Below are 26,817 nucleotides of genomic sequence, written 5' to 3' on the forward strand. Positions count from 1 at the left end.
TTCTCACAACAACCATGTGAAGGTGGTATTATTAACCCCATTTTAGAGAGCGAGAATTGAAACCTAGGGGTTCAGGGAAGTCAATTCAACTTAGCATCTACTTGTTGAGTGTCCACTATGTGCCAGGCACTAAAGGATCATAGGAACATAGGCTGATAAATCTTGCAGTAGATAAAAAAAGCCATCTAAAAACCTCTTCAAGAGTAAATAAAGCAAATAAAGCATGGCACCCAACCTCAGGGAATTTCCAGACTAGTGAGTCACTCATATAGGTAGGTGATGTCTGGGGTTCTTAGACATGGACCACAGACCAATCAATCAATCAATTTCTAAACATTTACTAAGTGCTTACTATGTGTTAGACACTGTGCTAAGTACTGGGATGAGAAAGAAAAAAGCTGAAGACCCTGCTTTGAAAGAGCTTACATTCTAATGCGGGAGACAACATACATACATATGCATAGACGAGATACCTGTAGGGTAAATGAAAGTTAACTTGAGAGAGGGAGGCATTAGCAGCTAGGGAGAACAGAAGAGATAGTGCTTGAGTTGAGTCTTAAATGAAGCCTGGGGTTCTAAGGGGAAGAGATGAAGAAGGAGAACATTCCTGGCATAGAAGACAGCCAATGAAAAGGCTTGCAGATGGGAGATGTATCATTGGGTATGAGAAACAGTGAGAAGGTTAGGATGACTGAACTACAACCATTGTCTGTTTTACTGGTATAGAGTGCACGTGGGTGGGTAATGTGGAAGAAGACTGAAAATATAGGAAGGGAGGGGGGTTGGATTGCGTAGAGAACTAAATGTCAAAGGATTTAACATTTGATCCTTGGAGTATGAAAAAGCCATTGGAGTTTATTGATGACATAGTAAGACCTGTGTTTAGGAAAATCACCTTAGTAGCTGATGGATTGACTTGGGGAGAAATTTTACTTTAAATTTAAAGAGACCAGTTAGGAGGTTGTTGTAATTTGTCCTGATAAGAGGTAATGGAGGTCCCTCTCATTCAATCATTCCATCAGAGATAGAGTTTGGGCTGCTTCAAATTGGTTTTATCCTCTTTGATTTGGTTCTTAGCAGAGAATAGTCCTGTTTCTTATCTCTGTCTTCACATCCCTGCCACTCCTGGAACCATGCCCCTCCCCCTCCCCCTCTCCCACCCCCAAACCGGACCTCCATCTTCGTTCCAGATATCAAACATTGCCTCAGCACACCAAATAGGTGGAGAAATGAAAATACAGATACACATATTACTTGCTGACTGCCTCCCCACCCATCAGTACCTTGGGGGAAGTCAGTCAGTTAATTGATAAGGATTTATGAAATGCTCAGATCCTGTGCTGAGAACACTGAGGATATAAGGAAAGGCCCAAACAGCTTCCACCCTCCAGGAACTCACATTCTAATGGGGGAGACAGCATGCCAATAACTATGTACATACATGATACATAATCTAAATGGGGCTTCCCAGAGGGAAGGCACTAGAATTAGGATAAGGTGCAGGTGGGGGACCTGGAAAGTCTCCTTACAGAAGATGGGGTTTGAGCAGAGTCTTAAAAGAGGCAAGAAAGCCCAGAGGAAGAGGTAAGAAGGAAAAACATTCTGTTTATGGTGGACAGTCGGTGATAAGAAACTGAGTCAAGAAATGGAGTGCAATGTGTGTGGAATATGCAGAAGGCCAATGTCACTGGATCATAGAAGGGACTAAAACATAAGAAAGGAAGGAAACGGCTGGGTTGTAAAGGGCTTTAAAAGAAACATAGATATGCTACCAACAGGGATGCTTTCTAGGAACCTTTTTTGTTTGTTTGTTTGTTTGTTTGTTTGTTTGTTTTTTGTTTTTTTGCTAGGTTATCAGGGTTAAGCAACTTGCCCAGACTCACACAGCTAGTGAGCATCATGTGTCTGATGCTGGATTTGAACTCAGGTCCTCCTGACTCCAGGGCTGGTCCTCCATCCACTGCACCACCTAGCTGCCCTTAGGAACCTTTTCTGAACCTCAGAGTCATCAAGGCCTGACTACAAATGGTCTCCAGTGCTTACAGGCACTAAGATGCCACTAGTCTAACTATAGCCAAGAGTCTCACCTTCTTTGCCTCAATTGATGCCATTTATTTTATTTTAAATTTTATTTAATTTTAACTTTACTTTAAAAACATTTATTCTATTTTAAATTTATGTTATTTATTTTAAAACAATTATATTGGTTTCTTTTGTCTTTCTATCACCTATATTTTCCATTTTCTTCCCTCTCCTTCAGCTATCCTTTATAACAAAGAAATAAAAAGGGGAATATGACTAACCAACATATAGTGAAAATCTGACATTACATGCAGTGTTCCATGTGCTCATATCCCCATTTCTGTAAACAAGTAGGGTAAGCATCTTCCCTTATCTCTTTTTATAGCCAGGCTTGGCCATTATAATTTCATAGTATTAAGTTTTGATTGCTTTGCTCTTCTTTGCATTTGTATAATTGTAGTCATTGGGAATATCGTTTCCCTGATTCTGACTACTTCACTTTGCATCAGTTCATATAAGTCTTTCCAGGCTTCTCTGTAGTGACTATGGTCATTGTTCCTTAGAGAACAATACATTCATGTATCTCCAACTTGTTTGATCATTTCCCAATTGATGGGTGATGCTATCTTATCCTAACACAATCTCTCAGAAAACATTCAGGTGGTCCTTTCATCTTCTCAGGACTTATCCACTTACAGTGTTCAAAGTTAAATGCAGCAGAGCTTGGCCCGATCTACTGTTCTATTCGACCTACCAAACTGCTTCCCAAACTCATATATATATGCATATATACATATCTCATATATATATATAAACCATCATATATCCCCACCAGCAGTGTGTGTATCTTAGAAAAAAAATAAGTCTGCCTTTAATTCTGACTGTTAACAAGAACTAGTTAGAGGGTCCAGGGAGCTGGGTGGTACAGTGGTTAGAGTACCATGCCTGGAGTCAGGAAGATTCATCTTTGTGAGTTCAAATCTGGCCTGAGACCAAACACTTGACACTTACTAGCTGTGTGACACTGGACAAGTCACTGCACCCTTTTTGCCTCAGTTTCCTCATCTGTAAAATGAGATGGAGAAGGAAATGGCAAACCATTTCAGTATCTTTGCCAAGAAAATCCCAAATGGGTTCAGGAGGAGTCAGACAACTGAAAAATATCTCAACAAAAATATCAGAGGGTCCTCTGGAGCTCTTAGGATATAATATCATACTTAACTTGAGTAAATAATTCTCATAAACAGGGCTAAAGACATCTAATATTTATGTGGGACATAGAGATGGCTCCAGAGCACCCCTTACTGTATCATCAAATGAGGTATTCCACTTCTCCCAATGGATTCCTCTTTCTGTGGGATCCTCATTTAAAATGAATTCATTCATAGATTCATACTCTAACATGTTTCAAATTAGTGGCGTAATTGTGACAAATTGGAAAATCAGAAAATTAAGGCTCTAGCATTCATTTATGATCCCATCACTCTTAATTATTCCACCAAAGATCAAATCAGAAAACTGGCAATGAACTTTAAAGATTATTTTATAGAATTATTGGGTAAAGAGGTGGACAACACCTTAGAAATCATCTAGTCTAACTGCTGATGTTTTATGGTTGAGAAAGCCAAAGTCCAGAGAGGGGGACGTAACTTTCCTAACAAGTGGCAGAGTCAAAACTCAGACCCAGGTCTTTGGGCACTAAACTCAGTGAAATTTCCACTACACTATTTTGCTGCTGCTATATCTGTAGCATATGCTGTGCTTAAAGGAGGATCTCTACCTAAGTCCTTATTCCTTCTGTTTTGCTTGCTTATCTATTTTCTCGCCTTAGACACTTACCACCTATGACAACATGGGCATGCTTCTTGACTCATCCGAAGCTGGCAAAGCATTGGCTTTGGATTCAGAGGACTCAGACTCAAGGCCTAGCTCTACCACTTATTTCCTTGTGATCTTGGGGAAGTCACTTTCCTTTTCTGGGTCTCAGTTTCCCCAACTGTAAAATAAGGGGGCTGAATTCAGTGCTCTTTACGATCTCTTCCAACTCTCAGCTGATGATGCCTCATCTATAAAATGAAGACCTTAACACGGGCATTGCTGACCACATAAAGCTGAAATGAGGAAAATGTTCTGCCAACTTTAAATTGTTATTAGTAGTATTATTTTCCCCACGTCATTTCTGAGGGCTGGATTTATGCTCTCCTAAAAATACAGGAGCATTAAAGTTGATAAAAATAGAACAAATACAATTCAGGTTCCAGGAAAACTTGTTGTTATGGTTATATAGGGAGGTGGCAGATTTTTAGAGAAAGTCTGCTTCTTCTCCCCATTCCTTGTTGCTCAACTCTGCTCTAGACAAAAGGGCCAGATCCTGTAAAGCTGCTTAGTGTCTGGACTAACTAGAACTCTGGAACTGTGTCAGCTGACCTCAGGGCTAGTAGACTTAGGTATTTAAAAATCTTCCTGGGGCACAGCCAATTTTCAGCCAGCCAGATGCAACCTTCCCTTCCAATTCAATGCAACATTTTTTCACACATCCCAACAGGATTCTGGGCATAGAACATTTTTCTAGTTATTTTACTGTTTCATTAACGCATTAATACCTCATGCTCTCTGTGATTTGCTCTTTCCCTTCTGTGACTACAACTGGGGGAAGGTATCAGAGATGGACTACCCTTGCCCCTCAACTCCCTTTGTCATTAATGTCAAGTGCTGCCATTGATGTCTCTAACAGTTTAATCTTGGGGCCAGCTAAGACAAACCAGATGAGTGATGTTAGATGGGATATAACCTTAGTCTTTGCTTGTCCTCCATGCTAGTATCAACCATGTGAGTGGAACTGAAGTACATTGGGAAGCAAGAGCAACAAAAAAACCCATGAATACTTCTTCATGCTATGATGAGGACAGAGTGTGAGTAGATCAAAGACCAACCACCATGCTGCATCCCCTGCTCCTGCAGCTAAAAATTTTCACCAACTGCTCTCTTCACACCAAACACACCAGGTTGGAAGGGACTTTAGTAGTCTAACTTGGACTTGGGTAGGAATCTCCATTACAATATACTGAACAAGGGATCATGCAATCGATGCCTGAAGACCTACAATGCGTAAGAATACCTCACCTACCAAGGAAACCCTTCCCACTGCTGGATAGCTCTAATTGTTAGGAAGTTAAATTTAACTTAAATTTGCCTCTTTGTAACTGCCATGCATTCCTTCTTGGTTCTTCCCTCTGGGGCATAAAGGAACAAATCTGATCCCACTTGCAGGTGACAATTCTTCAAACATTTGACTAGAGTTATCATGTCTCCCCTGAGTCTCCTCCAAGATGAACAACCTGGTTTTTTTTTATTATTTTGTTGTTATTGTTATTGTTGTTAAACAAATCCTCATGTGCCATGGATACACAGGGTCTTTAGCATCCTAGGTGCTCTCTTCTAATGTGTTTCAACTTGTTTATGTCTTTCCAAAATTACAGCAACCAGAATTAAATGTAATACTCCAATGTGGTCTGGCCAGGGCAAAGTACAGTGGTACAATCACCTCCATACTCCTGGAGGTGATTCCTCTCTCAAAGCAACCCAAGTCCTCATGAGTCTTTTTGGCTGCTACGTCACATTGCTTGCTGGATCATGTTGAACTTGTAGACCACTAAAATATACGGTATACCAAACTGACCAAAGTCTTTTGGGATATCTTGAATATTTTCCACTCATTCATCTCTACCACCAAATAATGGCTGATCTCCACATCTACTAACCAGTTAGCCACGAGTGCCCTTCCTACTGCTTTTTGATACCCTACTACTTACATCATAGACATTTCTGTGGATATGCTGGTACAAGCAACTACCATTTTATCAACAGCAGTTTGTGCTGCTAAGGAGACTTCCTCTCTATGCTGCCATTGCCTCCAAGCTCCCTAGCTTCCCAGTCTCCTGACCCCTTGTTGACCTTAGCAATCCAGTCACAATCATTCTGGGTGCAGCAGTCCAAACTCTAACTTAGAATCTTTGACCTTGGATAGAAATGGAAAAAGGTCTTTTTACTTAAATGTAATCTCCAGTTTTTGGACTTTTCCAGATCCCCTTCCTCTCTCCAACTCTCCACCTCAACTGGGAATGCTTGCTGTCCCCAATTACCTTGTATTTATTTTATTTATATCAGTTTATGCTTATTCTGTATGTAATTATTTATATCTTTCTCTCTCTTATTAGAAAGTGAACTCCTTGAAAGCAGAAAATGTAATATTTTTTAATTTTTTTTCACTTAATCCATTTACCTTTGTTTCCTTTTTTTTTTACTTAAACTTTTACTTTATTTTTATACTTAGTGCTTAGTATAGTGCCTAGTACATAGTAAGCACTTAATAAATGCTTGTTGGCTAACTGAAGGTAAGCTGCTTGAGAGTAGTGACTGTTTCATTCTTTCCATTTCTATCCCTAGTGCCTAGTACCATGCCTGGTACATAGTAGGTATTTAATAAATGCTTGTTGATTGATGGGGCTGAAACAGTCTGGGCTAGACCTATAGACTACTCTATTTAAAGGTTATCTATAGTATTTCCTTTGAGACTCTTGATAGTGCCGAATAGAGGCTTTTGGTTGATTGGAGACCATTTAAGGAACAGTCAGTCTACATTATTTTACACAATGCAAAAGGTGTTCTTTCTCCAATATTTTAATATGATTAAAAAGAAGTCACATTAATATAGTACTTCATGATTTACAATGTTTCTTCTATTCATCCACCCATCCATCCATTCAAAAAGCATTTATTTAGTGCCTAGCTTTGGAGCTAGGAAGACCTGGGTTCTTCACCTGACTCATCTTGACTTTGTGAACCCAAGCAGGTCATTTAACTTCTCAAAGCTCCAGGGCAGCTCTCTAGGATTATAAACTGCAATGAAGTTACCAAAGCCAACTTGCATTGACAGAGTTTCTTATTTCTAGAGTTTACTTGAAGACTTCTAAGCTCCCTTCCAATTCTAAATATATTGTCCTTTGATTCTATACCAATGAAATATCAGGTCCAATCTCTATCCTGCTCTGTGCCAGGTGCCATCCTAGGTTCTGGGGATACAATGAATAAAAGGCATTACAATCCTTGTCCACAACAAACTTACATTCAATTGGGTAAAAATGACATGTACACAGAAACATTTTCTCTCTCTCCCTCCTTCTTTCTCTCTCTTTCCCTTTCCCTTCCTTCCTCCCTCTTCTTTGTCTCCCTCATCTCTCTATTTCTATTTCTCCCTCTCTTCCCTTCTTCTTCCTATTTCTCTTTCTGTCTGTATCTCTCTTTCTATGTCTGTTTCTTTCCCTTCCTTTCTCTCTCCTTTTCTCTTCCCCCATCTCTCTTTGTCTCTCGGTCTGTGTCGGTTACTCTCTGTCTGTCTCTCTTCCTTTCCCCCTTTTCTCATTCTCCTCTCCCTTTATCCATCTCTATCTCTTTCTCTCTCTATGTTTATCTGTCTGTGTACCTATGTGTCTAGCATATTCAAAGAAAATACAAAAGAGCCCAAGTTTACAGATGAGGAAATGGAGGCTCTGGAAGGGTAAATGACCTGCCCATGACCAAACAATGATGTATGCTGAATCTGAACTCAGATCTCCAAATTCCAGTATTAATATACTATCTATTATGCCATAATGCATCTCATGAAGGACTGCAGTTTCATAAGTCTTGTTGAAAGCTTGTGAGCCACACTGTTGAATTCAGCCCCTAATAGCTAATGAAGGAGTAATGAATTTCTTACAGTCTATCTTCTCTGGGGAAATCCAGACTGGAAGATTTCAATGACCTTGCCTTAGCTACTAGTGATCTCCAAGTCACTTAGTCAATAAAAGATAGAAGTGGGAGGGGGGAAGGAACCACATAAACCACAGTGAATTGACAGCAGATACTCCACAATCTAAAACAATGGAGACATGAATTTCAATCCCTGGAGAGTTTTATTGAGCCAGACTCATTTTCTGAATAAAGGAAGACCTGCTAAGAAAATGACAAATGGGGAAGTAAATACACGCACAAAAAATTGTGTCAATCTATTCCGCTATGGCTCCAGTCACCATCCCTGTTACTTTTCAAATCAAAATACTGCTTTCTGGTCCCCATTCTCCTACATGTGTTGTCTTTCCCTATTAAAATGAAAGCTCCTTGAGGCCAGTTACTGCCTTCACATTTGTATTTGTATCCCTACCACTTAACATAGTACTTAGCATATCATAAGTACTTAACAAATGCTCCTAATGGCTGAGCTCAAACTGACCAGTCCCCATTAAACTTAGAGTGTTTATTAAGTCCTTCCTTTATGGTACACGCAATTGGAAATATGACTGGCAATAATCAAATCTTATCTATCCTAGCCTGAATTCTACTTCATTAAGTCTTCCTTGACCTCATTCATTTATTCATTTGTTCATTCTTTCTATTCGTTATGATCATAAAAAATCACAGCATAGATCTCTTGAAAGATGCTACCAAATTATGACACTGAGAATTCAAACCCATGTTGAGCTGTGGAAACTAACCAACTTAGATCAATGCATATGGCACAACTTCTTATTTCCTTTTTTTGGTTGGAAGGGAAATTATGAAGGTTCTGAATTTTGAAATGGATTTAGTTCCTAGGACCTGACAGTAGGCTATGGATTTCATACGAGGGACCCATACACACAAGTAGGTTAAAGTTGTATTCTGTGCTTCAGTCTCAGTGATTCCTAGTTATGATACCACTAAACTTAAGCAAACAAGGCACTAGGTGGTGCCATAAGGCAGAATGCTGGGCCTGACATCAGGAAGACTCATCTTTCTGAGTTCAAATCTGACCTCAGACACTTACTAACTGTGTGACCCTGGGCAAGTCACTTAATCTCTGTTTGTCTCAGTTCCTCATCTGTAAATGAGCTGGAGAAGGAAATGGCAAACCACTTTACTATCTTTGCCAAGAAAACCCCAAATAGGGTCGTGAAGAGTTAGACACAACTGAAAATGACTGAAAAACATTAAAAAGAACAATTTTTTCTCTACTTAGCTATAATGCAATTGTTAATGCTTTTCTTTCTGGTACCCACAGCTAGAAGTGTATCTATAGCCAAACCCTACTCATACTTTTAGCACAGAATTTCTCAACCCTTTTTGTATCATGGATCCCTTTGGGTAGTCTACTGAAGCCTACTGGAGCCCTTCTTGAAATCATGTTTTTAAATACTAGAAGAAATGTTAAATTTGAATTGGAAATTAGTAAAAATAAATATGAAATTTTTCCCACCCAAGTTGACATATCTCTTGATATCTATCCACAGACTCCAGGATAAGAATCTCTTTTCTTAACCTAGCCTAAATCTTTTTTTTTTTTTTTGGTAAGGCAATTGGGGTTAAGTGACTTGCTCAGGGTCACACAGCTAGTAATTAGCCTAAATCTTAATAACTTGATTATGTCTTCTTTGATCACTCAAAGCCTATATTAATATTTCTCGTCTCTTGACCTCCTACAATATCTACTTACACAAGTTATGCACTCATACAGTGGTCAGAAGAAGCAATACAAGGACACTCTTAAGGTTTCTGTTTGGAAGAACTTTGGAATCACTTGTGAGATTTGAGAGACACTGACACAGGACCACCCAGCATGGCATGCCCTCATCAAAGAATGTGCTGTGTTCTATGAACGAAGCAGAATTGCAGGAGCTCAAAAGAAACACGAGATGTGCAAATTTAGAGCCATCTCCACTCCAAATGTTCCTATGGACTATTGTGTCCAACCTGTGGTAGAGCCTTTCTGAGCTTATATTGATCTGATCAGCCACAGTCGGACACATTGTGCCTTGACTCCAGTATCGTGATACCATTTTGGTCCTCTTCGAGCATTAAGGACAACAACCAACCATCTATTCCCCACAGTTAGCAGTCAATTGAATGTGAATTTTTGCCCATTCCATCAAGTTAGACACGGCTCTCTAGTAAGACTGTAAGTTTCCTTGGGGGCAGGGAATATGGTTTAACTTCTTTTTTTAACTTCAGTAGGACCCAGCACAGGGTTTGACATAGAAGGCTCCCTTTACAACATCTTTATTAAAGGGTTGTTTAGGCCTTAGAACTCTACTTAAAGAATTTGCTGTATCCCAAGGCCACTCATTCCCCTTTGGTTTATCTCCTGTTGTTAGGAAGTTTTCCCAGACATCATCCTAAATTTTTCCATCTTTAATTTTTTTCCTCTGCTCCTATTTCTACTCTCTAGGAGTAAGCAGTACAAATCTATTCCTTCTTTCACATGCTAACCCTTTAAATATTGAAAACAGCTATTATGTTATCTGAAACTTCTCTTCTCATTTTAAATCTTCGAGTTCCTTCAGCTAACTCTCACGTAGCAGGAATTTGAAATCCTTCACCATCCTGGTTACCTTCTTCTGGATGTACTTCTGTTTATCAATGTCTATCTTAAGATATAGTTTCCCAAACTGAGTATGATACTACAGATCTGGTCTGATGAGGAACCCTTTTGTGATCTGTCTTCCCCAATTAGACTGTAAAGTCTTTGAGGGCAGGGCCTGTCTTTTTTTTTTTTTCTTTTTTCTTTTTGCTTTGTATTCCCAAAGCTTAGCACAATGCCTGGCACATGTTGTTGCTGTGGTTGAATTGTTTAAGTCTTGTCCGACACTTTCTGACCCCATTTGGTGTTTTCATGGCAAAGGTACTAGGGTGGTTTACCATTTCCTTCTCCAGTTTATTTTCCAGATGAGGAAACTGAGGCAAACAGGGTTAAGTGACTTGCCCAGGATCACACAGCTAATGTTTGAGGCCACATTTGAACTCAGATCTTCCTGACTTCAGGTCCAACAATCTGTCTACTGTGCCACCTAGCTGCTTACCTGTCACATAGTAGGCATTTAATAAATATATATTGACTGACAGCAGGACTATGACCTCTATCTTCCTGAGGGCTATCCCTCTCTCTCTCTGTCTCTGTCTGTCTGTCTGTGTGTCTCTCTCTTTTGTTAGGCAATGGGTTTAAGTGACTTTCCCAGGGTTACACAACTAGTAAGTGTCAAGTGTCTGAGGCTGGATTTGAACTCAGGTCTTTCTGACTCCAGGGCCAGTTCTCTATCCACTGGTCCACCTAGCTGCCCCACTATGCCTCTCTTAATGCAGACCAAGATGGAATTTGCTTTCTTGACTACTCTTGACTCTGACTAAGCATGCAGTCCACTAAAACTTGTCTTTTTTCAGACAAACTACTGTCTAGCCATGTCATCCCTGTTTTGAACTTATGAAATTGATTTCTTGGAAGCCAAATTATAATTAGACATTCAGAAAATAGTTATAATTTAAAGTTGAATGTGAAAAGTATCTAAAAGTATCTAAAGGACTTTAGAGATGTACTAAGAAACTGTATCTATGTTGCCCAGTGCATCTGAAGGGTTTTCCCCAAGGTTCATGAGACACAAGAGACATTCAGATGATAGGAAAGTAGATCTTGAAGGGATCTCAGAGACCATCCAATCAAACCCCCTTATTTTGCAGATAGGGAAACTGAGGCCAAGAAGTGGTGTCATACATTTAGTTAAGGAACAGACTTGGGATTTGAAACCACATCATCCTGAATCCAAATCCTATGTTCCTTCCACAGCATATAATCCATATATATGGACTATAATCTTACAACCCGTACTGGAATGTCTTCAGTTGATGGGACATTTTTTTTTTGTGGTTCTTCTTTAATAAAGATAGTTTCTAATCCCTGTCAATAGAGATCCCACCTGGATTCTCTTGAACCCTTCTGTCTTCTCCTTTCTTTATGATACATGATAGTGTTCAAATGCTTTCTGCCTTGGTAACTAAAGAAGGATTTGAGTCATCTATCACACAATGTAGATTGACAACCCAGTTCAATATGGACCTCTCCAGGTACTGCCAGAGACTCTTGGGTAACAGAAAACCCATTCACTTTCAAACACATAGTGCTCTGAGTTGAGCAGACACTGCAGGAGGAAAATAAAGAAAAACAAGGGACTGAGGTGGGCAATGATGAGACAAGCAAACTTTAGCATCCTTCCCAGCATCTTCTCTATTCAACATTTCTTTTCATGGGTGAAAGTGGGAAAGTTAACCTTGGAAGATCTTCTGAAGCATGCATTTCTGTTATTGTTGTTTTGAGGTGTTACACAGCTCTGAGTCATGGAACGATATTGTCTCTGAAATATTAAAAATGAATACTGTTCAGAAGGGAAAGGAGAGGAGCATGGTGGGTAAAAGCAAATGGTGAAACATATTAAATAAAGAAATGTGAAGAAGAAACAGTGTAAAGGATGGTTATCAAATAAATGTAGCAACAGAAGGCAGTGTGGATTTACTGTGGACTTAGAGTATCAGTCTCAGAGCCAGGAAGACTTGAACTCAAATCTTGCTTCAGATACTTAGTAGGTGTGAGATGCTGGGTAAGTCATTTAACCTCTGTCAATCTCAGTTTCTTCAACCCTAAAATAAGAGGGTGGGACTCTATGGCCTCCAAGAGCCCTTCCAGATTGAAATATATGATGCTATGATGATGGGCTAGACAAAAGGAGAGAATAAAGGCTAATTAGCAGACAGCTGGTCTGATATCCTCTGATGTCAAGAGAAATCAAGGAAAACAAATCAGTGTCCATTGGCAGCTTGTTGTTGAAGGACATTGCAATGGACACCTAATCATAAGGAAAAAATGGGATATTTTTGTCTCTCCTAAGTAGTTTAAGTTTGTGGGCCCTTTTCTAAACATCCATAAAGGTTCAGCAGTACAGTAAATGAGTAAGGGAAAAAAAGGAAACGATGGCTTTGAGCGTTGATATTTTTCAAATGAAACTATTTCAGAGGGAAAGTGTCATTTGGAAAGTTCCTGCAGCTATAGGTTTATGTCTTAATATAATTTAGAATATTTCATCCTGTTCATTTCCTTTCATGGGACTAGGAAGCTGATAGAGGAATGGGGAACGATGGCTACCAATGAACTGTCTAATTCATTTCTGACATTTTGTATGTGACTAACCTCAGTAGTGCTTGGTAGGATCTTCTGAATAGGGGAGAGAGAATTTTCCAATTGAAGTAAATTTTCCATCCAGGAATACTCTATTTTGCTTCTTTTTAAAATTTTTTAATTTTTTTTTTTGCTGAGAGTTCATTACTACCAATAGATTATTCTCTTTTTACTTTTTAATGAAATTAACTTGATTGCTTAGAGAAATCCAACTACCCACTTCACTGACTAGTCTAACACTATGAGGCTCATTTTCTGGGTTTCCTACTTTGGGGTTTGAGAATTTTTCAATTTCCTTTATTCTAATTTAGAATCCATTACTTCAGTCTCAAGAAATTTACTTTGGTTGGTGAATCTTGGTTTCAGAATAGAGGAAAGAGCCCTGGACCAGAAGTCAGGAGATCTGGTGTGTCTAGTCCTTACTGCGCTCCTAATTCATTGCGTGACATGGTCAAAACACTTCATCTCCCTGACCATCAGTATCTTCATTTATAAAAAGAGGAGGTTGGCCTACCTCAGAGATGGGAAATTTTTTTCTTAATGTGGTCAGATTCATTCAAATAGTCCCCATCAAACAAGTGAGTACGAAATGTTCAATGTTATCAAATCATATTAGTTTTGTTTAGACAATTTCCTTCAATCATTCATTCATTTACGACCCATGCATTGAATATTGACTGTAGGCTGAACATTGGCCAGGGAATCAGGTGAAATGTGTGTGTGTGTGTGTGTGTGTGTGTGTGTGTTTGTGTGCGCGTGTGTGTGAAAGTGTATAGTACATGATCCTTGCCTTTAAAGAACTTAACAGAGTGTGGTAGGAAGAAAAGAAAAATATACAGATAACTATAATCCACAATGCTGCCTGATGAACCTGTTAAAGAGTGAACAAAAAAAAATGCTATCTGAAGAACACTGGGCATGATTATTACTAACTAGGGGTGGGGCAGAGCTCTGTCCTGAGGGTTCTCTTCTCTCTATCTTGGTGACCACTCATGATGATTTAAGTTATCAGCTATCCACAGCTGACTCTCAGGTCTATTTACCCAGCAACTATTGCTTTTCTGAGTTCCAGTTCCACATCTCCAGTTCCCCAATAAATACTTTGACTTTGAACTGGAAGTACCATGGTCATTTCAAATTCAACATATCTAAAGTAAAACTCATTTTAGTTCCTCTACACCCACCCTCTTCTGAGCTTTCCCTATTTCTGTCAAGGATACCACCATCGTTCTAGTTACCTAACTTAGCAATCTCACAATGTGTTACTCTCTTTCACCTTGCATATGCCAAGTTGTCATTTGTACCCCCAACATTTCTCATATCCATCCCTTTCTCTTCACTCACATGGCCACCATCCTAGTACAGACCTTCATCACGTCTTGTCAGGACTATTGTGATAGTTTCCTATTTGGTCTCTCTGCTTCAAGTCTTTCCCCTTTCCAAACCATCCTCCACAGAGATAACAAAGTGAGTTTTTTTTTTAAAATAGGAATCCTTCCTTCTTTTTTTTATTAATTTATTTTGATTTATCAACAATCACTTCCATAAGCTTTTGAGTTTTAAATTTTCTCCCCTTCCTTTCATCCCCAAGATGGTGTGCAATCTGATATAGGCTATACATATACATTACTATTAAATATATTTTCACATTAGTGATGTTGTAAGGAAGAATTAGAACCAATAGGAGGAACCACCACAAAAAGGAAATAAAACAAAACAGAAGAAAAAAATAGCAAATAGTATGCTTCAATCTGTATTCAAACTCCATAGTTCTTTCTTTGGATGTGGATAGCACTTTCCATCATGAAACCTTTGGGGATGTCTTAGATCCTTGCATTGCTGAAAAGGGCTAAGTCTATCAACATTATTCATCTCACAACGTGGCTGTTGCTGCGTACAACATTCTCCTGGTTCTGCTCACTTCACTTTGCATCAGATCGTACAAGTCTTTCCAGGTTTTTCTGAAGTCTGCCTGCTTATCATTTCTTATAGCATGATAGTATTCCATTACATTCATATACCACAACTTGTTCAACCATTGCCCAATTGATAGGCAAAGTGAGTTTTTAAAGAACAAATCTGATTGACCTCTTCCACTCCCAACAAAATAAAATAAAACTCAACACACTTTAGTGGCTTCCTATTGTCTCTAGGATCAAATGTAAATATCTTTGTTTGGCAATTAAAACCCTTCACAATTTGGCTACACCTTACCCTCTCATTATACATTACTCCCTAGGAAAGACCTTAATTTAGAAAGGCCAAGGTCACCTACTGCATCCTGGGCCAGCACCAGTCATTTTGACCTTTGTTTAGCCATTGAACTTTGATAACTCTAGAGGAAAGAGTGAGGCTGATGACTTTGCATAGCTCTGCTTCACTTAAATTCAATTCACATGCAAATCAAGACATCACCCTGTGATATCACTGGTCTTCAAGAAAAAAGGACAAAACAACATTACACCCATTCCTTCATTATAAGGTCTACTCCAGCCAAATTGGCCATTTTGCTGTTCCTTCAGGATACTTTATCCTCCACTGTATGACTGTAGTCCGTGCCTGAAATGAACTCCTTTGTCATCTCCCCTTCTCATAGTTGTCCATTTGAGGAAGCTAGGTGGTAGAGTGGATAGAGCATTGAGCTAAGAGTCAGAAAGTTGTTTAACCATTCAGTAGTAGTGTTTGATTCCTCTTGATCCTATGGACCATACTATGTCAATACTGTCCTTGGAGTTTTCTTGGCAAAGAAATTAGAGTGGTTTGCCATTTCCTTCTCCAGCTCATTTTATAGATGGGTACAAACATACTAAGACAAACATCTTGACTTTTGTCTTGCCACTGGAGCCTGATGACTCTGGGGGAGAGTGAGGCTGATGATTTTGCTCAGCTCTGCCTCACTTAAATCCAATTCACTTGTAAGCCAAAGCATCACCCTCCTGATGTCATTGGTCCTCTTCAAGAACAAAGGATGAACAACAATGATGATTATTATCCCCACTTTACAGTAAGGAAACTGAGGCAGACATAAATTAAGTAACTTTCCCAGGATCACCAGTAAGTTAGCAAGTGTCTGAGCCTGGATTTGAACTTACAAAGATGAGAACTGGCGCTTTTTCCACTGTGCCACCACCTAGCTCCCCAAGAGTCAGGAAAACCCAAGTTCAAATCCTACCTCAGACAAGTCACTTAACTTGTATCTGCCTCAGTTCCTTACTGTAAAGTGGGGATAATAATTGTTGTTGTTGTTGTTGTTGTTTGTATTACTGAGAACTGCCCCCAAATGGAATGCCCTGCCTTGGGAGATGATCAGCTCTTCCTCCTCAAAGATCTTCAAAGGGAGATGGGATGGCTGTTTTCAATTATGTTATAGAGGGGATGCCTTTAGTGTATGAGTTGAGGGAAATTCTATGACTCTATGAGTCTTCTCTGGATGGAAATTACAAAGAGGAAAACATAGGCTTGATGTAAACAAAACAAACAAAACCATTAGCAATAAGTTCTATGCCAATTAACGATGGGTCCTATGCCAAGGTGGGATGGGCTGCCTTGGGAGACAATGGGCTCCCCTTCACTGGTGGTGTTGGGGCTAACACTAGATGACCCCGTTGTCAAGGGCATTTTTGTTTAGTTGGACCCATTGGACTCTGAGGTCTGTTCCAAACTTGGGGTTCTATGATTCTGCTTCTGTGATCCTTGACATCACTTCCAATGTTAACATTTGGATTCCATAAGATCATATAACAAGACAGTGGCATGTCTCAATCAAGCAACGAGTATTTATTAAACACCTACTATATATCATGCATTGTACTAGGTACTCAATTACTCCCACCATCTGCCTCCTCCACTTCTATTAACTATCTTGTTGAACAGAGCTGGAGGAAATTATGTAACTGAGCCAACTGGGACCACTACAAATTTGTTATCTAATCTCATTTGGGCCCTTACCACAGTAAGTAATCTTTTTATTCTTTCCCCCTCACCTCGAGGAGCCCTTTTAATCCTCTCTAATCAAATCTTTATCCCACTTCCCATCAGAAGCTGTTTCCAACCTTTCCTTCTCTCTTTAAGCATCCCACACCATCTTTACTCCTCACTTTTTCATCTAAGGGTCTTGCCTTAGAAATTACTGAGAAAATAAGGGGCATTTTCTGTGACCATCCTCTTCCTCCTTTGTCTTCTTCAAACCCCTTGACATAATCCCTTAAGCAAGAGAGTATATATGGAGAGAATATAAGATAGCCAAAGATGGAGCTTTGGGGAACACCCATCATTGAGGGTGACCTAACTACTTCTTATCCCACTGTTCTTTTTCTCTAATATATTTTTCTATTTGCATCTGCTCTCTGAGCATCACCCCAATGTAGAATCAAAACATTGGACTCTCCCCAATTTGAAACAATATAAGAAGCTCTGTATGACCTAGAATATTGTATTTAAATTGCTCTGAGCTAGAAGACGCCTTTGTAAATATTCTAAAATACAGTCAAGTTAAATTTTATTTACAAGTTATCTTACCAGAGTGAAAGATTAAGCTATGTGTGAACAATCGCTATATACATGTGAGTTTCAACAATGCAGTTTGAATTCCTTTTACTCTTCAATGCAGCATGCTGCTGAGCGGGAGACCTTTTAGGTCAAAACACTGAATTAGCCTTCTTTAATTCTGAGAAGGTGTGCACTGCTTGACTTAGCTTGGCTTGATTCTTTATTATCGGTCTGAGGGGTGATGTTGTCTATTGTATATCAGAAGCACAGAATAGGAGACAACTGACGGGCAAGGGCAGGGCAAGGAAGATGAGCAGCTTTCAGGCTTTTTTTTTTCTGAAAGTCCTGAGTTCAAATTCTGGGTCTGTCACTTACTATTTGTGTGATCTTGGGCAATTAATTTAACCTCTCACAGCCTCAATTCTTTCATCTGTAAAATGAAGAGCTCGGAATAGACTGCCTTGAAGTTCTTTCTTGTTCTAAATCTAGGATGCCATGTTCCAAAACCTGGTTTTCACGGGATGATTTGAACTTTTGGGTTTGTGTTGAAAAATCCCTAAATGTAAGACATACTCTCATTCAAATATGTACTAGCCCCTAAACTCAGATAAATTCTATAGCCTCATGGTGATGATTTCAAATGTCATCATACCACACTATGTTTATTTACGTGGATAATTGTTAAGTTAAGCATCCTAAGGTACATTAATACTTATGTACTCTGAACGAATTGTATATTACATTGTAATTCTCAGGTATCAAGTTACTCTTTTGCTCAAAACTTTCAGTGGCTTCCCTTTTGCCTTTGGGATAAAATAGGAATTTCTCAGCTTGGCATTTAAAGCTCTTTATAAACAAGTTTCAATTTATCTCTTGAAATATATTTCACATTGTTTCTTTGGACATAGTCTCTATTCTGCTATCATTATTATGGTCAATAGCTATTTACCAAACTTGACATAGCATCTCCTATCTCTGTGCCGTCCCAAAGGCTGTCTGCCATTCCTAGAACACCTTGGACTCTTCAAGGTTCAGCCCAGGTGCCACTAAGTGTGAAGCCTTCCCTGGTCCTCCAGGTCGTAAAGCTCACTCTCTGTTTAAATTATCTTATTTTATTTCTCTGCTTATACGTTGCCGCAGCTCAGTAGAATGTCTGCTCTTTGACTTTTATATTTTGCCTTTATATTTCTCCAGCGCCTAACACAGTACCTGGAATGTAGCAGATATTTAATAACATGTTTGTTAATTATTGTTATTTTTTTATTGAACTAATAGTAACTAGATGTCCAGTTGTTTCAGTCACATCTGACTCTTCGTGACCCCATTTGGGGTTTTCTTGGCAGAAATACTGAAGCGGTTTGCCATTTCCTTCTACAGCTCATTTTACAGATGAGGCAACTGAGGCCAACAGCATTAAGTGACTTGCCCAGGGGTCACACAGCTGCAAAGTGTTTGAGGTCAAATTTGAATTCGGGTCTTCCTGACTCTAGGCTCAGCACTCTGTGTACTACGGCATCACCTAGCGGCCCAGAAACGAGACAGGCAATGACAAAAATAGAATAACTCTGACCTCATGAAGCTTATGTTCTAAGTGGGGAAGATAACTCATGAGGGAAAACGACACAGAGTAGCGAGTGAGTGGGGCAAAGTAAAGAAATAGCATACTGTGTGTGGATAGAATATTGTACTTGGAGTCCAGAAATATTGGGTTCAAATCTACCTCAGACTCTTGCTAGTTGGATGATCCTGGACAATCACTTTACTTCTGTGCCTTAATTTTCTCATTTTACAAATGAGATGGGTGGAATAGATAGTCTATGATCCTTCCCAGGTCTAAATCTGTGATAATGGATTTTTGTTGTTGAGTCATTTTTCAGTCATGTCTGACTCTTCATGACCTCATTTGGGTTTTGTGGTTTTTGTTTTTTTTTGTTTTTTTTTTTTTGGCGGATACTGGAGTGGTTTGCCATTTCCTTCTCCAGCTCATTTTACAGATGAGGAAACTCAGACAAACAGGGTGAAGTGACTTGCCCAGGGTCACACAGCTAGTAAATGACTGAGTCTAGATTGGCACTCACTGACTCCAGGTCTGATGCTCTACCCACTGAGCCACTTAGCTGCCCATAATGGATATCGACTCTGTGTATCTGGCTCTCTATATACATGTACCTCCAGAGACTCAATCAGTTTTACATTGCTGTGAGCAATGTTCTGTCCAAAGGAAAGGTTTCACATGGAAGAGTTCTTCAGAATGTGGCTGAGACAAGGATGTGACATTTCTACTGGATGCCAGGTCAAACTTGCTTATTCACTCCTATGCTATTTTATGTATAATGAGTTGCCAAGTTATCAGCTTAGTTAGAGAGTATTGTTTAAATTCAGAAAACAACTTGGCTGGATTTGTGCCATTAAGCAGCAAAAAAAAATTAAAAAAAAGAAAATTCTTTTGTGTCTATTATTATTCAACGAGTACAGTCAGTTCTGTATGTCCATGTCCAAGTGGATTCTAGTGACATAGTGCATTATGGCTGCTGCCAAGGGTTATAGAGGGGGAGGAAAACAGAAACACAGAAAAACTTGGCTAAAAGAGCAAGAGTTGACTATGAAGGCAGTTAGGTAACATGGTGGAGAGAGTGCTGGATTTTAGTCAGGAAGACCTGAGTTCAAATCCTGCTTCAGACACTTAATAGCTACATGATCCTGGGCAAAGACATTTAGCCTCTTCTTGCCTCTGCTTCCTCATCTTTAAAATGAGGATAATAATAGCAGTTACCTCCCAAGGTTTTTGTGAAGATAAAATGAAGTAAATTTGTAAAGTATTATATAAACGCTCATATTATTATTATTATTATTATTATTATTATCATTATTGGCGGCTAGATGGTGCAGTGTATAGAGCGTTAGGCCTGGAGCCAGGAAAACCTGAGTTGAAATCCAACCTCAGACCCTTCCTAGCTGTGTGACCCTGGGCAAGTCACTTAACTCTATTGGCCTCAGTTTCCTCACCTATAAAATGAGCTGGAGAAGGAAATGGCAAACTACTCCAGTATCTTTGCCAAGAAAAACCTCAAGTGGGGTCATGAATTGTCAGACACAACTGAAGAATGACTGAACAATAACATTATTATTATTATTAATAATTTTCACAGAATCTTAGGATTGAAAGAGGCCTTGAAGATCATATAATTCAACCTATACTTGAACAAGAATTTATTTGATCAAAGGCATCAAACTGCAGCCATATAAAACTCTAGAGTACTTTTCAAATAAGATTAAAATGTAATTGGGATATGTTTAACAAAATAAACAAAAATACAATTCATCATAGATAATGTCAATGTATGGTTTTCTAAGTTAATATATGCCCTATAGAAATCCATTTCTATTTGAATTTGACACCACAGCATTAGACAATATCCTGGACAAATGGTTATCCAGTCTTTGCTTGAAGACTTCCAATGAGGGGATTTTCCCCTCTATAGCATTTTGATGGAAAAATACCTTGGGATTTTCAGGGGCTACAAACTTAATATGATTCAATATGAATCAACAGTGTTATATTACAGTATCTACAAAAGTGACCGGGATCTTGGGCTTCATTGAGAGAGGCTCAATTTCCAGGAATAAGGAGGCAATAACTCCTCTGTACTTGGGAAGTTAGGTGGCATCATAGTGCACAGAGCGCTGGACCTGGAGTCAGGAGCACTCATCCTCCTGATTTCCAATCCAGCCTCAGATACTTACTAGCTGTGTGACCCTGGACAAGTCACTTAACCCTCTTTGCCTCACTTTCCTCAGTTGTAAAATGAACTGGAGAAGGAAATGGCAATCCATTCCAATATCTTTGCCAAGAAAATCTCAAATGGGGTTGCAAAGAGTCAGACACAACTGAAATGACTGAACAATAACAACTCTGTCCTGGTCAGAGCAGATCCCAAGTCCTTTGTTCTGGATAGCTCTGGGCTTTTGGGTTAAGGAAGGGAATTGAGGGCAACCAGGATTGTCAAAGGCCTGGAATCCTTGGCATATGTCAGTTAAAGGAAGACTCAGAGGGGCTTTTACTGTTAAGACTCGGAGGGACCCTTACTATTTGCTTTTCTTTTCTTTCTTTTTTTAAGGCAATTGGGGTTAAGTGACTTGCCTAGGGTCACATAACTAGTAAGTGTCAAGTGTTTGGTCTGAGGCTAGATTTGAACTCAGGTCCTCTTGACTTCAGGGCTGGTGCTCTATCTACTGCGCCACCTACCTGCCCCCACCCTTACTATTTTCTTTAGCATATTTTTGTGGCTGTCTTGTTAAAGAGAGATTATACTTGCTTTCTTTGGCACCAGAAGGCAGAACAATCAATCAATTAATCAACATTTATTAGACACCTACTATGTACCAAACATTGTGCTAAGCTAAGGGGATATAAAAAGAGGAAAAGACATATCTTGTCTTCAAGGAGCTTACAATCTAAACAAGAACCAGTATACGGAAACTGCAAAGAAGTAAATTAAGGCTTAATGTGTGGGAAAAACAAATAAACAAATTTACTAATGATTGACGCTAACCCTAAGAGAAATGGGCTACCTTGGGAGGTTAGCCATCTTCATGTAGCAGCTAGGTGGAAACACAGTAGTGAGGATTTTTTTTTTTTTTGAGTATGGGTTGGGCTTGGTAGCTGTTGAGGTCTAATCAACTAATTGTAGAGTCTAAAATTCCGTCATTCAAAAAACTACAACACCCTAACAAACTTTTTGTCATTAGGACAAGATATGAATTGAGGGGTTTTTGCAGGAGTGGGAATGGAGTTGCATTGGGCCATCCATACTCTTACCCAATCCCACCATGACCATTAGGATGACCTTTCACAGTGGTTGGTGTGGAAGTTGGTCATGATATAATACAATACAACAAGCATATATTAAATACCTATGGTCTAAGAAAGTATCCTGTGAATATCATGAGATGATCAACTAACTATGAATTATTTAGTTCTTCTCAGCAATGCAATGATCCATGACAGCTCTGAAGGACTTATGATGAAAAATTCTATCCATCCCCAGAGAAAGAACTGATGGTGTATGAATAAGATTGAAGCATACTTTCTTTTTTACTTTCTTTATTTTTTATTGGGTTTTTGATATTGGTCTGCATTTTCTTTTACAACATGACTATTATGGAAATATGTTTTGCATGACTACACATGTATAACCTATATCAAATTGCTTGCCTTCTCAATGAGGAGGGTGGGGAGGGAGGGAGGGAGAGAATTTGGAACTCAATTTTAAAAACTGATGTTGAAAATTGTTTTTTACATGTAATTGGGGAAAAATAAAATACTAAATGAAAAAAGGGAAAAAAAGAAAGCACTGTGCTAGTACCGGGGGGAGATATAAAGTTTAACTACGACGTGATCTCTGACCATAAGGAATTTACAGTTTAGCAGGCAGCGAAGATACCAAAAGATAATTAATAATAACAATACTAATTTAGGTTAATATTTAGAGTTTTGAACCTCCATTTACATATATCTCCTATAAAATATAATATTACATGGTAAGCGCATGAGAGGTATACAACAGAATACGATGTGAGGGTAACAGCCAGTGCAAAATCAAATGATTCATATGGTGATACAATCCTTGACTTGGATCCATTGCTATATGGATGAGCTAACAGATCCCAGACAGCTATACAAGACTACTCGAGGAAGTTCACATGGGAGGTCAAACAACTATGTCACCCACTGATAAAAGCAGCACTTTCTGGAGTGGAACAAGCTAGGTGATCATTTGGACAAGAAGTATCCAAAAGAAACACAAATCACACTGAGGCAGAGGGATAGGAAGAAGGGAGTGGTCGAATAAGGGGAGAGTGGACAATAATGAAATCTATTTGAATAAAGGTCTTACCATGGCCAGAGGAACGATTCCCACGAGGTCCTTCTGGCTGATGAAAATTTCAGAGACAGCGATGTCTGTGGTCCCCTTGCGGGGATACTCTACTTGCCAGGTGATGGGCTGGGTCCCCGAGAGGCTGCTGAAACTGGCGATTTCAAAATTCATCTGTACAACCTCACTGAATAAACTACTGCTCCTGAAATTAAAGTGGAAAAAGAACTGAATCTGATTGATTGTCTACAAAGCAATGGGTCCTCCTTCCCTCTCCATGTGCAAAGGAAATAGGTCTTATTCACACAAGAACACAAGAATAGCCCCAACCCAGTCCACTCACCATAGCAGGCTCGTATTTTTAACCTGATGATCTTTCTCATGCAACCTTACAGATTCAGAAAGTCACTGTGGGGATCAAGCTGGAGGGGATCTAACCTTAGAGTTTTTTTTTCTCTTTTTCTCTTATTTGGAAAATGGAAGCAAAATGACAAAATTAAAATAGAAATTAAAGAAAAATATAAATCGAATAAAGAAGTAAACAGGACCACCTCTTTTATTTGTTCAAGTTCATATACACATTTTTAAAAGGCACTGTAAGTAATGAGGTTTTATAAATGACCATTTTGTGTAGTAAAGCCTTTATTTTATGAAAGGTTACTAAATTTAGAATGCACTTAAAAAAGGAAAAGAAAAGAAAATGCCATTAGAATCTAAGCAGGCTATTATTAATTGGTTAATGATAACAATAATAACTAATGAGTATTACCTGGTTAATAATAATTATGATTTTCCTAGTTATTATAACAACAACAGCAATAATAATTAGCAAGTATTAACTGACTGGTGATAACAATACTAAAAGCTAGCATTTATATAGCATTATAAGGTTTGCCAAGCATTTCACAAGTATTATCTCATTTAATCCTCACAATAACCCTGGGAGTTAAGTACTATTGCTATCTCCATTTTGCAGATGAGGAAACTGAGGGGGAGAGGTTAGGTGATTTTCCCAGGGTTAGGTAAGAGGTAAATGATACAAAGACAGGTCTCATATACACTAAAATATTTTTGCAAGCCCACCTTTCTGAGATAGCAAAGAACTTAGGAAAAAAGTAGATCTCATTGATTGGGGAAAGGCTAAATAAAATGTGTTACCAATGATTTCTTAATTGTTCATTTTAATGCCCTTTCCTCAGACTTCCTCCTTTTAATCCTGATTCCTCAGGATCTCTCAGTAGCATTTGAAATTAATCACACACACACTCTCTCTCTCCCTCTCTCTCTCTCTCTCTCTCTCTCTCTCTCTCTCTCTCTCTCTCTCTCTCTCTCTCTTTCTCTTTCTCCCCCTCCACCCGGGTTTCACTACTCTGCTCTTGCTTGTTTACTAAAATTCTAAATCTTAGAATGTATTATTATTATCATCATCATCATTATTATTATTTCAATTTTTTCCTTCTACCTGGACCCTCCTCACTTTCTTTGACTGGATTTCTATCCATATCATGTTCACTAAATGTCAATGTCCCCCAAAGGCTTTGTTCTAAACACTCCTTTCTCTCTACACACTCTTTTTAGGTGATCCCATCAGCTCCCACATGTTCAGTTATCATCTCCATACAGATGATTTCCAGATCTCAATAACCATTATTAGTCTCTCTCCTGATCCCTTATTGCCTTGCTTCTTTCCAAAGGTAGGAGAATATGGGTGTGGAGGAGGTATGGAATGTCAAACCAGGTTGATGTATTGGTTAGTTTTGCTGAATTGTTTTTTTTTCTCCTCTTTCTCTTTTATTCTTTGTTATAAGGGATGCTCTCTGGAGGAGAGAGATACTGGGAAAGGAAGGTAATAGAAAGATAAAGTATCACTAAAATGATTTCCAGCATGATTAAGGCAATCACATCAACACACATTTGCTGAATGCTAGGTATGGAGTTTCCCTCTGATGCCTTTAAATGCATGACATAGAAGCAATTATAGGTCTTTTTAATCTTAATTTTTTATTGATAATTTTTGTTTTTATATCACTTTAAGTGTCTGAATATGCCCTTTCACCTCCTCAATCCAGGGAGTCATGACCAGTGGTAAATGTTTAATAAATGGCTGTCCTTAAAAAAAAGTCCAAAGAACACACTTTTCAATTTAATCTGAATTATTAACATTTTCTCCATCATTTTCCTAAGTCGAGACAATCAAGAAAATAAAAAATTAAACTCTGATGTATAACATTTGCCAATTTAATTGGTCCTTGAGAGCCGGGTTGATTTGGTTCCAAAATATCTCTGGCAGTCACCTCTTATAACAAAGAATAAAAAAAAGAGAAAAAAGAAATTGTTTGGCAGAACCAACCCACATATATACACCAAGCCCCAGAGTTTATGCAACACTCCATACCCATAATCCCCCACCTCTGAAAAGAAAGGAGAGAGGCACAAATTCTATACTCTACTTGGGGGTCGATGTTGGGACTGTGAGTTCTTTAGTGACATGCCAAGGCAGGACAAGTTTGAGTAATAGCTGCCAAGCTGGAAAGACTGAATCTAAACTTTGTGATGGACTCTCAACAGAAGGCCAACCTTGCTAGGTGCATAGAGGCTCAGAAGGTTGATCACCTGGTGGTGAATTTTATTTTATTTCTTAATCATTTTGGCCAAAGCTATTATAAAACAATCTATTAAGGACTGTGAATCTGCATTGGTGGAAAGAATATCCATAAAACCTAGAACTTTTGAGTTCAAAGAGATGTGCCTAGAATAGTCCTAAAGATCATAAAATACAAGAAAGGTAGAAGACTGGTCTCTTTCTTTTTGGGTATTACATTCTTGTTGGGGAAAAACAAGATCTAAGGATGATAGGATCATAGATCTACCATTGTTCAGTCATTTTAGTTGTGTCTGACTCTTTGTGACCCCATGTGGGCTTTTATTGGTGGAGATACTGGAGTGGTTTGCCTTTTTCTTCTCCAGATCATTTGACAGAAACTGAGGCAAACAGGATTAAGTGACTTGCCCAGGGTCATAAAGCTAGGAAGTATCCGAGGTTGGATTTGAACTCATGAAGATGTCTTCCTAATTGCAAGCCCAGTGCTCTATTCACTGCACCATCTAGCTGCCCAGATCCACCATTAAAAAGCATCTAAAAGCCTTTGGGTACCACTCCCACATTTTAGAGTTGAGGAAACTTGAGTCATGAAATAGTGAAGTGACTTTCTCCTTTATCACACAGCTCTTAAGTATCAAAAATAGGATTTGAGCCCAGGTCTTCAGCCTCCAAGTCCAGCACTATATACTCAGAATGGAAGGATGTAGCAGCTGGGGGGCACTGTGAAAGGTCTGCAGCAGGTGGAATTTGGGCTAAATATTGAGAAGTGATGACATGGAAATGAAAAGAGAGAACACTCCCAGCATAGAGGATAG

At 38.9% G+C, this 26,817-nt stretch overlaps 1 protein-coding gene across 1 annotated transcript in view; it reads right to left on the reverse strand.

Moving 5' to 3' along the window:
- The window catches only part of TMEM132C (transmembrane protein 132C), a gene marked incomplete at its 5' end in the record, with an annotated part of 349,892 nt that overhangs the window by 122,774 nt on the left and 200,301 nt on the right, over positions 1-26,817 (reverse strand). The window contains one exon of the mRNA XM_027853547.1: positions 23,422-23,605. Within this exon, the coding sequence (XP_027709348.1) occupies positions 23,422-23,605 (184 nt within the window). The remainder of the gene's footprint in view (positions 1-23,421; positions 23,606-26,817) is intronic.

Source organism: Vombatus ursinus, unplaced genomic scaffold (genome assembly GCF_900497805.2).
Source record: "Vombatus ursinus unplaced genomic scaffold, bare-nosed wombat genome assembly UNPS02009994.1, whole genome shotgun sequence".
NCBI lineage: Eukaryota > Metazoa > Chordata > Mammalia > Diprotodontia > Vombatidae > Vombatus > Vombatus ursinus.